This window comes from Trichosurus vulpecula, chromosome 7 (genome assembly GCF_011100635.1).
Source record: "Trichosurus vulpecula isolate mTriVul1 chromosome 7, mTriVul1.pri, whole genome shotgun sequence".
Taxonomy (NCBI): domain Eukaryota; kingdom Metazoa; phylum Chordata; class Mammalia; order Diprotodontia; family Phalangeridae; genus Trichosurus; species Trichosurus vulpecula.
The window spans coordinates 23,024,007-23,042,854 of NC_050579.1; the positions used below are offsets into that span (position 1 = coordinate 23,024,007).

General features: G+C 48.3%; 1 protein-coding gene across 2 annotated transcripts in view; it reads left to right on the forward strand.

Moving 5' to 3' along the window:
• GTF2IRD1 (GTF2I repeat domain containing 1) overlaps positions 1-18,848 on the forward strand; it is a 139,475-nt gene that overhangs the window by 30,149 nt on the left and 90,478 nt on the right. For both annotated transcript variants that reach the window (XM_036767163.1, XM_036767162.1), the window contains exons 8-11: positions 252-335; positions 7,409-7,592; positions 14,316-14,341; positions 16,404-16,518. In XM_036767163.1, the coding sequence (XP_036623058.1) occupies positions 252-335; positions 7,409-7,592; positions 14,316-14,341; positions 16,404-16,518 (409 nt within the window). The remainder of the gene's footprint in view (positions 1-251; positions 336-7,408; positions 7,593-14,315; positions 14,342-16,403; positions 16,519-18,848) is intronic.

Genomic DNA, 18,848 nt, shown 5'->3' on the forward strand with positions numbered 1-18,848 from the left:
TGGCATTGTTCCCAGGAGGATGGGTGAAGTTGGGGGGCACAGCAAGTCAAAGGAGGCCCCAGGGAGAAGAGCTGTTGTTACCCTTAGAGCGTCTCTGATGAAATGGGGGTCATGTTGGGCTGATCGGGGTTGGCGGAACCCCGAGGTGTACATCCCTCGGTGGATAGTGCTGCACATTGGATGGGGGGAGGGGGAATGCAGGCCAGGCACCATATGGACACGTCTTATTTCTGATTTTTTTGTTTTGATAGAGAAATGGGACAGTTTTATAAAAGAAACCGAAGACATCAACACCCTGAGGGAGTGTGTGCAGATCCTGTTTAACAGCAGATATGGTGAGTGGGAGTTGAAATCCCATTATGCAAACGCAGGCCCGTGTTTTGCATATCATTAAGCTGCAATCATTTTTGTTCCCTAACACAGCAGCAGGAGCCATATGCTGGAGCACCCCACTCTTTCTGCACGGCTGCCATCACGGCTCCGACTCTCACCGCGTCTCGGGAAGGTTATGTCAATATTTCCATTCCAGATCCTGCAGGCAGAGGGATTGAGAACCGGGCCCAAAAGTGGCTAGGAGCCTGGGGGTGGAGGGAGCAGACTCGCTTGGGTGAAGGACTGGCAGGGAAGATACCCCAGAGCCAAGGGCCAGCCCTTCTTGGTGCCCAGGATAGAGAGGGCCCAGGGGCCCAGGTGACCAGGAGAGCCCGTTCCCTGGAATTAGGCCCAGCGGCTTCTCCTCCTACTGGCACAGCCTTGAAAACCGCCATTTTTACGGACTTTGTAGATTATATCCTATAGGCCATCAGGGAAATTCTGTTCTGGATTTCCTCATCTTCAAAAGAGGGCAGTAACCCTACTTGTACAACCTGCCTCGTGGGATGGCAGAACATTGCTATAGGAATATAAGTCACCATTCTTGTTCTCCCACTTTGCCTCATGTGTGGGGTAGAGGGGACAGCAGTTGGGTAAAGCCTGGACCCGTGATTTCACCGGTTTAGGCAATGCCACTTCTCTGCCAGGTCCTAGCAAGCTTTCTTCTTAGAGAGCTGCCTGGGGCTCCAAGAAGTGGTGGGCCTTTCCAACGATCTCACACACCCATGTTGTGACTTGAACCCGGGTCTTCTTGGCATGGAGACCAACTCTCTTCCCGCCATACCCACCACACTGCCTTTCACATGCTTCCGTGTGACTTTGGACAGCTCCCCTATGCTCAGTTTCTTTACCTGTCAAACGGGTGTAATAATCTAGCACTGCCTACCTTCAAGGATCATCGTAAGGGAAAATAAGATATATATATATATATATGTAAAATGCTTGGCAAGCCATAAAGCACGGGATAAATGCTAGCTATTTTTAGTCCATAAGTGTGAGTGATCGTGATGATGACGGCAGCATTGATGGGAGGCCAGCCCCACAGCCAGGGAGGACCGGAGGACAGGTTGGGAATCTAGGAGCATGTGCCTGTGGTCCCCTTTGGCCTTGGTCTGACCTTGGACTCTTCGGAGCCTTTCTCAGAATCATGCTTCTAAATGTGTAGGACTACAGAGGAAGCCACTTGCACTGGAATACAATGATTAAAATATTTTTAAAACCCAAGTTCGCAGACTGTCACCACCTCCAGGTTAAAAACCTCCTGGTTTAGAGGATAAGATCCTTAGCTTGACATTAAAATTCCTCCAGTAATTCAATAAACATTTACCAGCCCCTTCCATGTACAGGTATCATAGAAAGCAGGATTTGGAATCAGGGAGTCCTGGGTTCAAGTCCTGCTATAGGACCCATTGGCTCTGTGACCTTTTCTGGGAAGGTCACAAGACCTCTCTGTGCTCCCAGGTAACTATAAGACTCCAGTATGCAAAGAATATGGGAGTTTTCTCCTTAGGAACTCCCTATACTGATGAAATCAGTCAACAAGCTTGCATAAAGTACCTACTGTGTGCCAAGCACTGTGCTAAAATACAAAGATCAAAATGGGAACGGCTCCCACTGTTCCGGAGCTTCCCCTATGTCAGAGGTGACAGGGTCCCTCCCTGGCGCTCTTCAGCACAAAAGGCAGCTAGGTGGTTCAGTGGTCCGTGTTGGGGCTGGCCTTTTGGCTGAATGCAAACTTCACAGAATAAATCCCTTGGGGCCGCACTTGAAGACCTAGAGGGTCACATGTGGCCTCAAGGCCCTAGGTTCCCCACCTCTGGTCTAGGGGAACGCCTTCTACCAATACATGTCGTTGCCCACTCTGAAGCCTCCGATCTCAGAAGGCTGCCTCACAGTCGCATAGCCAGTGTGTGAAGGGGTAGTACTCAAACCCGGGTCTTCCTACCTTGGGCTGACTACCACGCTTGTTTTGCTGAATTTTGAACAGTCCTCCAAAGGAGCAAACACAATACCTTTGGAATTTACACGTTAAATTAATTATAAACCTAAAAAGAAAAGCAAATTCCACCCAATGCAGTTTTGCTATTTTTAAAAATGAATTTTCATCTCTCCCTTCTGTTTTTCCATCGCGCAGATTTCACCCTTCCCTCCCCTCTCCCAGAGAGCCACCCTTTATGACAAATCATTTTTAAAAAAATACTAAGAATGAATTCATAATTTCACGTGCAACACTCTGTGTTCTACTCTCTACCCGGAAGTGCCCATTTCATTTGGCCTTTGTTAACTTCAGAATAATCAAATGTGTTTTTTTTAAATGTCAATCCTGGGGGCCCTGAATGCTGGGCAGAGGAGCTGAGGCCTTCACCTCTAGGCAGGGGAGTGCTAGAATAGCCTTGGCTCAGGTTCAAGCGGTGTTTGGAAGTTGGCAGCCTCCACGGGGGTCTCACTCTCTGTGCCCACTCGAAGCTCGAGGTGGGGTGACTCTGGGCTCCCCAAGGCTGTACCAGCAGAGCGTAAGCTCAGCAAGTTCTTTCTCTTTGAATGGGGTTTGAATGGAGTCCAAGGGAGAGACGGTGTCTGCTTTCTGAAGCCCAGGCTGGCTGACTGCTGAGAGGTTAATCGACAGTGGGCTGGCCAATAGGTGATGAATGCTTAGGCCCTGGCAACCCAGGCAACAAAGAGGTAGACAAAAATGGCCTTGAGTCCCGCGCGGCCTGCCCCCTTCTGTTTTGTCCGTGCTAGTGACCCAGTGGCCAGTGACATCGAGAATCCCATCGGTTTTTAGACTATCGATAAACAGGCATTTAACTGTTGATTATAACAGCACCTGCCCAGCAGAATCTTTGAGGGGAGAACAAGTAAGATAACATTGATAAAGGTCTTTGTAAAACCTTAAAGCAACATATACGTGGGAGCTATTAAAGCTCTATCAGGTGAGGCCTGAAGCAGTCAGCTTCCCACAGGCATCTGCTGCCATCATGGTGTCCGGAGCAGAGCTCAATGGGAAAGGGATTCCCATCGATGGTGGGACACATTCCCACATGCAGAGAACATTCCCTCATTAGATCAGGTCAGAGAAGGTTGCAGAGCCTCCCCGGCAAGATCCATATTCACCTGCAAGAATTTAGCCTGACAAAGCACACAGACAATGCAAACTCAGGTCAGGCAAGACTAGGAGACGCCATTGGATGGAAAACCCATGTTGCTGGTCCACTTTTTCTCGGACGGAAGCTACAGATGGACCTCGGACTGAACCCTAGGAGACTCCCAGGCTCAAAGACCTAGAGCAGGAAGGGCCTTTTTGTCCAAACTTCTCATTTTACAGAGGGGAAACTGAGGCACAGAGATAGAGTGGTTTGTCCAAGGTCACACAGTAGGATCACAGAACTGGAAGGACCTTAGAGGCTGCCTCATCCAACCTCCTCATTTTATAGATGAGACCTGGAGGGTTCAAGCAGCTCATCCGAGGTCACGCAGGTAAGTGAGTGGCAGAGCTGCATTTGAACCCAGGTTCTCTGTTTCTAGAGCCCCAGCTCCTTCTGCTATGCCACTGTGCTGGATTATAGTTCAGAAATTGTACAGCTTTTAAAGAAGCGACGAGGAATTTAGGTGGTGCAATGGAGAGCACGGTGGTCCTGGAGTCAGGAAGACCCAAGTTCAAATCTACCCTCAGACATTTATTTACCAGTTGTGTGGCCCTGGGCAAGTCACTTAACCTTTGTTTGCCTCAGTTTCTCCACTGTAAAATAGGGCTCATAACAGTGCCTGTCTCCCAGGGTTGTTTTGAGGATCAAATGAGATAATATTTGTAAAGTGCTTACAGCAGTTATTTAATAAATGATTATTCCCTTCCCTCCCCCCACCCCAAAGATAAGCTAACCTCCCTGAAATGAAGGCATCTTTTTTTAAACAAAAATATTTTTTTTGGCAGTGTGATACAGCTATAAATTGTGGCCATAGTCTATGAAGAGTTAAAGGTATTTGTTGTCACCCTAGTATCAATGGAGAAATGTGAGGGGATTAAATAGGTTGCCCCCATCATCAGCAAATAATTTTACCCAGAAGTGCCCTGCAAGCTACAGTCAGTGAGATAGATGGATGGACAGGAAAAGGGGGAGACCATCCATGGAACTGGAGGAGCTCATGGATTAGCTATAGGTTATGGCTATAGACCATGTTCCTTTGGTATCCTAGTAACACCAAGAGATCTAGGGGAAGACCCCTGAGCAGGTGGCTGGGGTCCCCTGAGGAGGACTTACAGGAGGAAGTAGAAGTGTCCCTCAGGATGGGCAGGCGTGTGGCTAGGACACAATCTAGACCATTGAAGGGAGCAACCATGATGTTGAAATCATGATGCCAGCCATTGGAGGAGGCGGCTGCGTTGATGAGATCATAGCTCCACCAAAGTGTTGCAGAATTAAGGTTTATAAAGCACCATCCTTACAACAGCTCTGTGTGGTCAGCAATCCAAGGATGGCCGTCATCCCTCCTTTATAGGATGAGGAAACCGAGTGGGCCCAGAAAAGTGATAGGACTTGCCTAGAATCTCACAGCTTATAAGTTCCAAAGCCAAGATTCAAACCATGGCCTTCTTAGCTACAAGACTCTGGCTTTTCCTGTAGCGCTGGAGCACCCCCCTCACCATCCACACAGGAGCCCCTGAGGCATGATCTGGCAGCAGCGTGAGTGACCGAATGGATGGATTCAGGCATCTTTGGAACAAGAGCCATGCAGCACTGAGAGCCCAGGCTAGAGGTGCTGGCAGAGGAATGGGTAGATTCTTAATATTTCAGTGGAAGAACTGCAGAGGGAGAGGGAAAATCAAGTAGTGCTCTGAGGTTCAAACCTGTCTTCATTGCTACTCCCTCTGTGTATTTTCGCTCCAAAGGATGCCGGAACCAAAGCGCCAAATTCCCTTCGCCCACTCTATAGAGAGAGCATGAGCCAGATGAACAGTAACAGGAGGGTTGGGCAAATGGAGAGACAGAGATAAAGGAGGCAGATAGGCTAGAGGGCTCCTAGGCTGCTGCACAAGATGCACCAGGGCCATTTTTTAAATTTCAGAATAAAAATAGCCTTTGAAAGCCAAAGCAAATTATTTTAGAGGATTTCATATCCACTGTGTTCATCTCATTGCTGGGAATGATCTCCTCGTCCTCCCCTGGTCCTCACTGCTTCTCTCATTTCTCTAGCATGGGGCTTCATAACCTTTTGGGGGAATCCCCAATCCTTTATACCAGTCTGCTGAAACCTATGGCTTGCTTCTCAGAATGGTTTAAGTGCATAAAATGCATAGGGTTACAAAGGAAACCAGTTATCTTGTATATTCAAATTCAGTGATGTGTGCATGTATATATATGTATATATATGTGTGTGTGTGTGTGTGTGTGTGTGTGTGTATACACGTACACACACGTATACATGTAAGTGTGTATATACATACATATATAAAATGTCATGTATGGGACAGCTAGGTGGTGCAGCGAAGAGAGCACCAGGCCTAGAACCAAGAAGACTCATCTTCCTGAGTTCAAATCCGGCCTCAGACACTTCCTGGCTGTGTGCCCTGGGCAAGTCACTTCACCCTGTTTGCCTCAGTTTCCTCATCTGTCAAATGAGCTGGGGAAGGAAATGGCAAAGCCCTCCAGTGTCTCAGCCAGGAACACTCCAAATGGGGCCACAAAGAGTCAGACACGACTGAAAATGACGGAAGAATAAAATCACAATTAGAATAAATTACATGTGCGAGTTACATATTTACATAAATTATGTATGTAAGTAAATTAGTGTGTATATAATAAATATATATGTATCATTTTTCACAGGTTCATGGCCCCCAGGTTAAGAACGCCTGCTAGGTAACAGAGTTGGCTCTATCCTAAAAGCACGTAGGTAGGCCGGCTGTGTGGAGAGGGACCACAGGAACGGCTCGTCCACCCTGCCATGACCTTCAGCCCCTAACACAGAGGTCCGGCCCCAAGCCTTCACAAGGGTTTCTGGTCCTTTTTGTCTTCTTTGCCCTTAGGAGCTAGTGTAGGGGTGGGGAACCTGTGGCCTAGAGGCCACATGTGGCTCAAGCACACTGCACCTGAGGACCTAGATATGGCCTCCAGACCGCAGGTTCCCCACCCTGAGCTAGTGGGGGCACCTTGGTGCCCTGACCGGGAGCATGAGCCAATAGAAATGGAGACAGTGCTGACCCTAAGGGAGGCCTAAACCGACTTACCTGAAATGCCCAGAAAACAGACCCTGGGGTCTGTGTTAGCGTATGCAATGGAGGTATATCATATGCAAATGTGTGTGTCAGTCTCCTGTCCCGGATTTCATTTGAGGAGCCTCGGGGAAACTTGGAGCAGGAAGCTCTGCATGGCTAATGAGGCCCTTGTGGGTCCCCAGAGTGGAAGTGGCCCTTTTTTCCCCTCCGGAACATTCCGGCCCAGGCTGGGAAAGCGAAGGAGCTCTTGTCTTGATCAATCCTAGCTGGGGCCTGCCACCATCCTCAGGGACGCGTCCTCAATCCTGTCTGAAGAAGAATTCTGAGCTGGGCAATCCGAGCTCACTCCTCGTTAACATCCTAGCTGGGGAAAAACAAGGATCAAATTAATGAATTAAGGCCCCAGTTATGCCTCTGTCATATAGGCTAATCATTTGTTAATTTATGTTCCAGAGCCTTGATTACAGGTGTCAGGAAGGGAAATTGGTAACCAAGCCTGGGTCCTCGGTATGAAGTCAAAGATGGCATGGGGGAACCTCAGCCGTGTTTTAACTGCTTGTGGGCACCCATGCCTTCGATCTAGGTGCTGGAATTTTCTGTTGGAAAATAGACCTTAGGAGGGCAACTCAGTGTCCCTGTTACTGGGACCCCCACCCACCTGGTCCATGAAATTTGAACCTTCAATAGAATGTCAGCTGCTCGAGGACGGGCACGATTTCGTTTTCATCTCCATATTCATTCTCCTGTGCTAACCCAGTACCTGGCCCAAGGTAGGTGCTTAACCAGTGCTTTTGGACTGATGGATTCCCGTTCCCCTTTCAGCCGAAGCCCTGGGCTTGGACCACATGGTCCCTGTCCCCTACAGGAAGATTGCTTGCGACCCCGAGGCTGTGGAGATCGTGGGCATCCCGGACAAAATCCCCTTCAAGCGGCCCTGCACTTATGGCGTTCCTAAGCTGAAGCGGATTCTGGAGGAGAGACACAGCATCCATTTTGTTATCAAAAGGTACCAAGTGCGTCAGGGATGCCACAGGGCTGGAGCAGGGAGCCTAGGCCAGAGAATTAGCTTATTTTATTTTTTAATTCCTCATCATGGCGTGGAAGGCAATGTCCTGGTTCAGTGGGAGGGGTGCTGAATTTGGCATCAAAGGACTTAGGTTTGAATCTTGGTTCTGCTGTTTACTATGTGTGACTTCGGATGAATCTCTTGCTCCCTCTGGGACTTGGTTTTCTCATCTACAGACTTGGTATTCTCTGTCAGACTAGGTATTCTCTGAGGTCTCTGCCAGCTCTCACTCTGAGTTTCTAGTCAAAGTCAAAGATCTTTTCCCCCATGCCACACCGCCTACCTAATTTGGGGGAGAAGCCCCACCATTGCCCTCACATAATACCACACAGGAAGGCCCCCATACCACACATGCCTCTAGCTGCCCTGGGCTCCTACACCTGACTCATGAGGCCTCAGAGCTGAGTAGGTCCTGAGGGCCCTTGGTCAAGGTTGATCACTGGGTAGCCCCCAGAATTCATTCACTCTGCCCAGCCATCCTCCGACCCTTAGAGACAGAGATCCCAAAACCTAGTTTTCCCCCACCTCAGACGGGTTAGGAAAACCCAAGGACGACCGATAGGTATTAGTGAATAGACCTCGGAGATTGTCTAGGTCAGGGGGTCTCAATCCGGGTTTCGTGAACTTGTTCTTAAAAATAGAGCACTATTTCAACATAACTGATTTCCTTTGTCATTTGGCGTATTCTATTATATGCATTTAAAAGTAGTGTTCTGAGGAATTCATAGACATCTGCCAGACTGCCAAAAGGTTAAGAACCTCCGATTTAAGCTAACCTTTTCAGTCAAACAACTAACAAGCATTTATTAAACACCTACTATGTGCTCTACAATGTAGATACAAATATAAAAGTGAGACAGCCGCTGCCCTCTAGCAGGAGAGATGACATAGTTCTGGGTAAGTCAATACAGGAAATAAAAAGAGAATTAGGGGGTGGGGGACTGAGAAGGGCTGGAGTCAAGAAAGGCCTCATTTGACTTATTTTATCATTAAAGAAACTGAGATAAAGAAGGAGGGGGTGGGGGAAGGGTCTTGCTTAAAGTCACAAGGCTGGTGGGTAGGGAAGCCAAAAGTAGAATGCAAGTCTTCAGCCTTTCAGTCCATCGTGCATTTATTAAACACCTATTGATACAGAAAAAGGCAAAACACAGTCTCCGCCCTCAGGGAGTTGACTGTGTGATGGGGAGACCACCAGCAGACAACTGTGTATAAACAAGATACGTGCAGGTAAATCAGAGTAATCTCAAATGGAAGGGGGCCTGGGAAAGCCTTTTTGAGAAGGTGGGAATGGAGCTGAGACTCCAGGAAGCCAGAGAAGACAGGAGGTGGAGGGGAGGAGGGAGTGCATTCCAGGCAGGGACCTGAGTCAGGAGTTTCTAGTTCGAGGAACAACCAGGAGGCCGGTGTTACTGAGTGTGCAAAGAGGGGAGCAAAGTCTAAGACCAGAAAGGCAGAGGGGAGCCTGTTTATAAAGGGCTTTGAATGCCAAGCAGAGTATCTCATATTTGACCTTGGAGGTGATTGGGAGCCATTGGGGATCGTTGAGTGAGGGGGTGGTGGGAGTGTGTGAAATGGTCAGATACTTTAAGAAAATTGGTTTGGCAGCTGAGTGGAGAACAACCTGGAATGGGGAGAGACCTGAGGCAGGTATTGAAATAATCCAGGTGTGTGGTGAGGGGGCCTGCACCATGAACAGGACAGGGACAGGAAAGTATTCAAGAGATAGGAAGGTAAAGGTCAACAGGCTTTGGCAACAGATTAGATGGAGGGTGGGGCTGAGGGAGTGAGAGATAGTGAGGAGTCCAGGATGACTCCTAGGTTGGGAGCCAGAAGGAGAATGGTGTTGCCCTCTGCAGTAATGGGGTTGGTCAGGAGGGATGGAAAGACAATGAGGTCATTTGGGGTCTACAGGACCCCTGCCCCTACCCCTGTTGGAGACGTCCGGTGCTCTCTCAGGCTCTCAGTAAGGGCCTCAGGATTTCCTGGAGACTGGGAATTCTCTGTGTCATCCTGGTCAATAGAAAAGATTACCCCGGACTATTCCGTAACTGGAAAGATTTCAATTAGATTTAATGAAGAGCTAAGCAAGAGAACTCCCTAAGGAGTTCATATTCTTTATTTTTTTTATTTCTTCTATTTATACTCACATATATACACGGTTTTTCCTCAATAGAATTTCCTCATTCCGAGAGCAGAAATTGGTTCATTCTTTTTGTATCCCCAGCACCTAACACAGTGTCCGGCACACAGTAGGCACTTAATTAATCCCTATTAATTGTTCATTGACTGACTGGCTGCTTGTGAGCCCTTTGAACCGTTTACTAGTAAAGGTGGCATTCTCAGTCTGTGATTAGGTCATACAGAAAAGCCCTTTGAGATCCCATATCCCAAGCTCCCTCCTCTTCCCAGTTAGTGATCTGAGGCCCGTGCAAGTTGTGAGCGTGGACTCCTAAATCTAGTCTGGAAGGGACCTGGAGGCTGCTTCACTCTGAGATGAAGTGATTTACCCAAGGTCACAGTCACAGGCATAGCTAGAGAAAGAGGGGACCTTTAGAAGTGATTTCATTGTATGGATGCAGAAACTGAAACTCGGGGTGGTTAGGTGACTTGTCCAAGGTCACACTGCTAGTTAGTGGCTAAGCCAAGACTTGAACCCAGATCCTTTGACTCCAAATTCAACCTTTCAAATTAGGTCTCATCCTGCTTAGAGGCAGGGGAATGAACTCCCTGCATGGTGTGGCAGATAGAGAGCTAGAGCTGGAGTGAGAAAGGCCCAGGTTCAAGTCCCTTCTCAGACACTAGCTTTGGCTCTGGGCCTCAGTTTCCTCATCCGTAAAATGATTCTCTGCCCTGAGCTTCCTTCTGGCTCTAAATCTGCGAGCCTGGGATCAACGACGTCTACCCTGGCCATGCACCTAACACCCTTCCTCAGATCCGAGGTGTGAAGCCTCCCCTATCTCCCGGGTCCCATCTCCTCTCCTCCATACCCCAGCCCTGTGCTGGGTCAGCCTTCCCCCTCCACTCCCCCTTTCCTTCAGTGACAGAGTAGAAGGGGGCCCCTGTGAGCTGGGTATTGGTGGATTCTCCCCATCCCTGGTGCCTGTTGATAAATTAATCAGCATGCAAATAATAGAAAGGCCAGTCGGCTCTGGGAGGCCTTCGGTCCTGGGTGGGAGGGCGCTGAGCAGAGTACCCAGAAAGAAAACCAGTTCTGCTTGTGAGTCTCTTCCTGGGTTGGCGCTTTTCTATTTAATCAAGTGTCCGCAGATGGATGTTGTCGGGGAACAAAGCGGCCCCTGGGCCCCTGGTTGGGAGGAGGGGAGGCCTCCTGTGTACAGACAGGCAGGGCGGGCACTTTGTAGGATGTTCAAAGGCCAGCTTCTTCCCCTGCACTCTCTAAATGTTTGCATACTTCCCTTGAAATGATTGATTTTGCTCGGCCTTTTGGAGCAGCAGCCAAAGCCTCCTAGAGCTCCACGGTCAGGGGTGACCAGAGCTTTAGAGGGTGACTGGCCTCCTAACTGTACAGTAAAAACAGTGCTGTGGTCAAAGACCCTGGTTTCAAATTCTGTCTCGGTCATTTACCACCTGGGTGACTTTGGCTCAGTCCCTTTATTTCCCCTAAGCCTCTGTTTCCTCACCTGTAAAATGGGAAGGTTGTATTTAATGGCCCCTGAGGTCCCTTGCAGCCTTCTCATGACAACCCAGTAGATCCTCAGCTCAGAACCAGCCAAGGAATCCTAACTACCATCTTAACAATGCCTGCCACGTACAGGGCTCTGTGTTAGGACCTGAAGGGTCCTAATAATGAAACAATATTCTTTTGGACAGAAGCTATGAATTCACTGATATAGGAGTCTCCCAGTGAGGAAATGCCATCTACCTGTACACCTCTAAAGAGAAGGAATAAGCATTAATCACCGACTGTATGCCACATACTCTGCTAAGCGCTTTACAAACAGTCGCCCTCTGATGCCTCTGATAGAGATTCCAGTGAGTCCTGAAGGGTGGGGCACACGGACCTAGCCACGGGTTATGTGCCCTCCACCTAAGGTCCAGGCAGCATGTCATAATGGTCAGAGCATCGGACTTAGAGAAAAGAAGACCTGGCTTCTAATCCCACCTCTGATTCCTACCAGCCGCATGACTGGACAAGTCGCTTCACTTTTCTGGGCTTCAGTTTCTTTATCTGTAAAACCATGGGATCGGGAGGTCTGTTCCGGCTCGATATTCCTGACCCTATTATCCAGGCTAAGGTCAGGGGATTGGATGTTTCAGCTGAGCTCATGAAGACTGCCCCAAAGCTGTGAACAGTGGAGCTGTTCTAACAAAGTCACAGATTCTTCGTGTGTTAAAGCACATGTCTTATTTGGGCCTTACAACTATCCTGAGAGCTGAATGCTACGGACAGCACTATTTTCACTTTACAGACGAGGAAATTGAGGCCAGAGAGATTGAGTGAGGCTTCCCTAGGATCTCCACTACAGCTCTATGAGTTAAATGCAGATATTTTCTCCATTTTTGTTGCACGGTCGTTTTCAGTCGTGTCTGACTCTCTGTGACCCCATTTGGGGTTTTCTTGGCCAAGATACTGGGGTGGTTTGTGCCATCTCCTTCTCCAGCTCATTTTACAGATGAGGAAACTGAGGCAAACAGGGTGGGGTGACTTGTCCAAGGTCACACAGCTAGTAAGCGTCTGAGGCCAAATTTGAACTCAGGAAGAGGAGTCTTCCTAACACCGGCCCAGAGCTCTGTTCACTATGGCGCCACCAGCTGCTTCATGAACCCCACAAGTTTGCTACGTCTAAACTTACCCCTCTCAAGCTTCAGTCTAGGGTCTACTTGGGGAACAAACCCATCCATCTCTCTCTCTCTCTCTCTCTCACCCCCCTCCTCTCCTCATCTGTAAATTAGGGACAGTAGGAACATGGAAGGCTGTAAGGAATCTCAGAGGTCTTTTTTCTTTCAGCCCAGACTCATTGACTAGCCCAGGGTCACACAGCATGACCAGGATTTGAACCCAGCTCCTCTGACCCCCAAGCCAGCACTCTGGTACTGCCTGCCTCATAGGAGATAATAGAAGCCAAGTGCTTTGTAAAGCTTAAAGAACTTTAGAAAGTTTCTTGGAATGATGGAGTCACACCCTTGCCCCTGAGCAGCATCTCTGCAACCTGGACCTTCTCCCTAGAGTCCGTCCACAGTCCCCTGGCCTCTTTCCTCCCTATGTGGGCCCAGCCCTGGAATCCTGTTAGCTGCTACCCTTCTCAGCATCCTCTCCAGCTCTCACCACGCCTTTACTGAGCTGGGCTCGACTTTCTTTTCCCCTTCCTCGCCCTTCTCTCCTGCCTCCCACGTGGGTCCTGCTCAGGTTATTTCAGTTACAGCCAACAAGTCTTGACTGTGAGTCCTGCTATGTGCATGGTCCTGGGACAGGCAGTGCTGGAAAGGAGACCAAAATCAGTTAGCAAGCATTTATTAGGCACTTTTTATGTACCAGGGTGTTATGCAAAGAGATAGAATTCCCACTGCCCTCAAGGACCTCGCGGGATCAGCCATCATGGTGGCCTGGCAAGGAGGGCATTGAACTTGGAATGGGAGGACCTGAGTTCCAACTCTAGCTCTGCCACTTCCCAGGATGATAGAATTTCAGAGCTGGAAGGCGCCTCAGTAGCTATTCAGTCCAACCCATACCTGAAAGGAACCTCACCCCACCCCCACTGCCACCACAGAGTTTAAGGCCCATATTCCTATCTGGCAGGTATGGACCAGGTGTAGGGGCCGCTAGGTGGCGCCATAGTGCATAGTCAGGAAGACTCATCTTCCTGAGTTCAAATCTGGCCTCAGACACTTTCTAGCTATGTGACACTGGACAAGTCACATAACCCTGTCTGCCTCAGTTTCCTCATCCATCAAATGAGCTGGAAAAGGAAAAGGCAAACCGCTCCAGCATCTTTGCCTAGAAAACCCAAAATGGGGTCACGAAGAGTCAGACACGGCTGAAAAAGTGACTGACCGACGTGGACCAGGCAACCTGTGTCCCAGTTTCCTCATGGGGGGATAACAGTTCTATTATCTCCCTAACACATTTGCTGCAAAGGACAATAAGCAGTATCTAAGTGCGGACTATTAGTCATCCTTTTTTCCTTCTTTTTGAGCCAGAGTTGTTTGGGTTGTTTTTTTTTTTTAACAGATTATAAAATGTTATGAATCTATGAATCCCCCCCTCCCTGATGCCAATGACTCTCATTTCACCAGATGATCTCTAAATGCACCACAAAACCACAGATAGATTGTCTGGGATTGGCTGTTCATCTGAGCCATCTGTGGGACCCGTCACCCCCACTCATGGAGACGAGGGAATGCCGGGTGGGATCTGTGGGCTTCGTGCCTTGTGACCCAAGTATGGACTAAAGAGAAAGAAGCTCTGTAACAAGCAGACCCAAGAAGGGAAAGTTGGCCGAGCTTTGTCATCTTTTACCCTTAAAGGAGACTCTGTGTGTGTGTGTGTGTGCGTGCACGCGCGAGTGTATGAAAGAGAGAGACAGAGAGAGAGAGAGAGAGAGAGAGAGAGAGAGAGAGAGAACGGGGGGCAGGAGACAGGAACAAGGAGAATCCCCCAGTGTTCTTAGATATATTCACCTTCTCCTTTTTTGCTCTCCCCAGGATGTTTGACGAGAGAATCTTTACAGGTACGTATTGGCACTTTGTGTTCTAAAGCTAAGCTGGTAACACAGAGCCATTCCTGTGGCCGGGGCTCAGGACAGGGCCTCACCTTGGTTCCTGGGGCTCAGGCGTGGGGGTAGGCGAGGGTCTTTAAAGTGATTGGATGATGAAAGACACGGGGAGGGAGGGGGAAGTACCTTCTCCCCACAGTGGGGGGAAGGGGCTTCTCTTGGCTCTGTATTTTTCAGCTCCCATGTTATACAGGGCACAGCAGAGCTAGAGCTGGAGTGCTGGGTAAGGAAAGGTGTGGAAGGACCTTAACATAAGCTCCTTGAAGGCAGATGCTAGTTTTCATTTTTGTCCTTTGACCCCTGGCACTTAGCACAGCACTTGGCGCATAGTAGGTGCTTGTTGAATTTAGTTGAATCGGTGGCGGTGGGGAAGAGCTTGTTTTGGGTGCAGTTGTTGAAGGTGATCTGTTCCCTTTCCCTCTGGGAACTTTCCCCCTGGAGACTCCAAGGCTTTAGTACTGGAGGAGCCAGGGCTGCATTCAGCCAGACAGCACAGAAGATAGAGTATCGTAACTGGAGTCTGGAAGACCTGAGTTCAAATGCTGTCCCAGACTCTGACTGACCCAGACAAGTCACGTTAGCTGTCTCAATCTTGGCTTCCTTATCTGTAAAATGCAGATGATAATAGCACCTACCTCACAGAGTTGTTTTCAGGATCAAGCGAAATACGTGGAAAGCACTTTGCGGACCTTGGGGTGCTTTGTAAATGTTAGCAATTGTTATTATCATCGAGAAGGAGCCTGAATAACATTGATAGAGCTGTCCACCAAGCCAGGAAGACCCAGGTTCAAGTCCTGCCTATGACACACCATGGCTGGGCAAAGCAAGACTCCCCAAGGCTCTGAGCGCATCTCGTCTCAGACTAGAGAAGATGACTGCCAGCCTTGGCACTGGGAGTTTCCTCATCCAGGAAGTTCCCTATAGCATTGGTCCCTCTAACCATTATACTGCACAGCCTCTCATATTTAGTTTTAGAATAATTTTAGGAACTTAACCCAATTAAAGATACAGAAACAGGAGGTGAAGGAAGGAGGAAGGTTCCCAGAGCCTCCTTCAACAACCAAACCAAAACCAACCTGATTAAATTCCTACTCTGAAACTAAATACCAGAGGCTGTGTATCCTAATGGTTAGTGGTCTAGCCTTGGAATCAGGAAGGCCTGGTTTCAAGAGTCACCAGCTGTGTGACCCTGGACAAGTCACTTAGGCTCCAAGTGCTCAGAACAGTTCTCTCAGAGAAGGTGCCAAACAGTGAGTCCCTTATACCAATGAAATCAAAAGTCTATTTCCCAGCATTATTATTATCACTGTTAGTATTCTGTCTTTCCCTGTGGGTCCCAAGGGCCCTTGGAAAGGCAGAACGAGGCTGGACTCCTTCTAGGAGAGATTCAGATGAATTAATTAGATTCAGCGAGCATTGAGCACCTACTGTGTGCTTGGTGATACTTGGCCAGAGCCTCACTTCCTGCCCTTAAGGAGCTTACAGTCCGGCTGACAAGAAAAGATGTGTTCACAAAGCTGCAAACAGACCATTCATCATTTGTACGCTACAGACATCCATCTCCTTCAGTGCAGGGGCCTGGGTTCCCCTGCCACCCTCAATGGACCTTTAATAGAAGGAATGAATTCTCCCAGGGGACCGGCCCTGGGCATGCTCCCCCCACCACACCCATACTGAGAGTTAGCAAGAAGTGTGAGGAAGGAGCAGGGTTACGGGGCATTTGTTTCTGGCTCAGAAACCCTCCTCTCCCCCACCATATAAACACAACCCCATAGTCATCAAGGTGGGCTGATTATCTTGTACGAGAACAGGATCTGGAAGTCAATAGTTAAGGCACCAAAGTCTTCCCTTCCACTGCCCCTGGGCGCATGCTCTGAAGGTGGTCTCTCAACCTCCTTGCTCACAATTCATGTCTTGGGCCTTGACCCAGAAGAGAGAGGCAGGAACTGAGGAGGATTCACAACTGGACAGAGCACAGCTGTCTGTGGGTTCACATCTCATTTTCTCCTGTTGACAGGAAGCAAATTTACCAAAGACCCCACCAAGCTGGAGCCGGCCAGTCCATCCGAGGACACCTCAGCAGAAGCCCCACGGATGGTCGTCCTCGATCTGGCTGGGACGTCACAAGCCAGGTAAGGTCAGTGGCCCTTGGCCTGCACATTCTCTTCCTCCCTTCTCTCTCTGGCTTTGATGGGACTGTGGATCTGAGTCCTAGTCCTTGGGGGTCTTGAGAGTAGACATCCATTGAAGTGAAAGCCTCTGGCTAGATTTAGGCCTGGTCTGTGGACAATCAATAAATAGTCTTGTGGCCAAATCTGCCAAGGCTCCTTGGCCCCCAATATACCCCCCCACACACACATACACACCAAAACTGGAAGGAACTTAAGAGGCCAGTTAGTACCAATCACACACACAGACTCTTCTGGTGGGAAGGACTGGGAGGATTATGAAATGAGGAGCCAGGGACCAAAGATGGCCACAGCCTGTTTTGGGGGAGAATTTAGGAGGGCTAGGGCAAAGGATGAGAGAATGGGAGCTGCTGCTTTTGAAGTGATTTGAAGCATGGAATCAGGGAAGAGAGAAATCCCTTGATGGAGGACCATCAAGAGTGAGACAAGGTTAACTAGTGATAGGGGTGGGGCAGAAAGCAGTATAAGTGATAGTTGAAATAGTCCAGTGGGGAGCATAGTCAACAGATGACCAGGGCAGACCTCCATGGTTCTTTTGCATAGATTGGGGAGGCTCCCCACTGAGTTTGAATCACGAATTTGTGGTGGATACAGTCCATGTGGCAGTATTCTGACACACAAGCAGGAGCAGAGAAGGCGGGTGGCGGTAATGATCTAAGACTGGGTTTGGGAAAGGCCAAGAAGTCAACAGGAAAGACCAATGGGATCCCATTGAAAGCTGAACTAGGATTTTGAAGGGGGAAAAGGGAGGACAAAGCAGGGTTGATGGTCAACCTGGGAAAGCAATAAGTGGGCAGCTTCAAGGAGGGTGGATGATGGGTTTAGAAGGAATGAGGGGCAGGGAGAGAGGGAAGAAGAGAAGGTTATGGCCCAGTTGAAGACTGATCCAATTTCGGAGTTAGGGATTGGGAGGGATGGAATGCTGACAATGATAATGAGATCGAGGATGGAATGAAATGAAGGCGGACATCATGGGAATGGAAAAGGTTGGGAGCCTGGGAAGCTAATGTATCTAATGGGACGTCAACATATAAATGGAAGCCAAAACTAAATCTTCTTTTCTTCAACTTCAGGTCCCAGCTCAAGAGCTAGAAAGGACCTCAGGCCATCTGGTCCAACCTGCTCATTTTCCATTTATTAAACTGATGTCCAGGGAGTATCATAAGATTGTAGTTTTGTAGCTCCAGATCTGGCAGGGACCTCCAAAACCATCTAGTCCAACCCCCATACTGTACAGATAAGGAAAATGGGACCCAGAGAGGTTGAGACCTGTTCAAGGTCCTACAGGCAGTGAGTGTTAGAGGTAGGATTTGAACCCAACTCCTTCATCTGACCATCATATGACATGACATATTGATGATATCTTCCCCTTCAGCTATATGTCATAATCTATGTGTGGTTTTCATCCACTTTGTTTTCTTCATATGGATGGTTAAACCAATCTCTTTCACACTGTTGTGAGGAGGCTTCCTCTGTGTTCCAGGGCTCCATGAACCTATGGCTATATCTTCTGTAAACAGGAGCATTAGAGAGCTTGAACATCAATTAGGAACATTTTCTTTTGTTTGGGCTTTACCCAGGATATCTTCATGATGTTGGTGAGAACCTGCGATAAACATAAAGCTTTCTGTTTCACACCTCCTGGTGTTGCTTCACGCACAAAGTTATTTTGGTAGTTACTTCTGCCACAGAATCATGTATAATTTTTGACACCTTGCCTGAGGAGAGACTACTTCAAGGCTGCATTTTTCTGTACTTGGCCAAATGCTTTCTGAAAATCAATAAACAGCAACCACAAAGGAATCTGGTATTCTCTATTCATGTCAGTCAGCTGCAAGACCATAATTGTGTGATCTGCAGCAAAAAAAGACAAAAAACAAAAACTGTCTGCAAAACCCTTCCTACATTTTCATCAAAACACCCACAATTCCTGCATAGCTAGTTCTTGATGGTTTTATTTATCAATAGGAATGATATTAATTATCATTAGTGATAATAAGTATAGCCAGCTAGCATAGTGGGTAGATCCCTGTACCTGGAATCAAGAGGTTTTTAAGTTCAAATCTGGCTGCAGACATTTAGTAGCCATGTGACCCTGTGCGAGCCACTTACTCTTTGTTTGCCTTACTTTCCTCATCTGTAAAATGGGGACAATAATAGCATCTACCTCCCAGAGCTGTTTTGAGGCTCAGATGAGATGATAACTGTAAAGCGCTTAACACAGTGACTGGTACAGAGTAGGTACTACATAAATGTCATCGTTAGCGTTATTA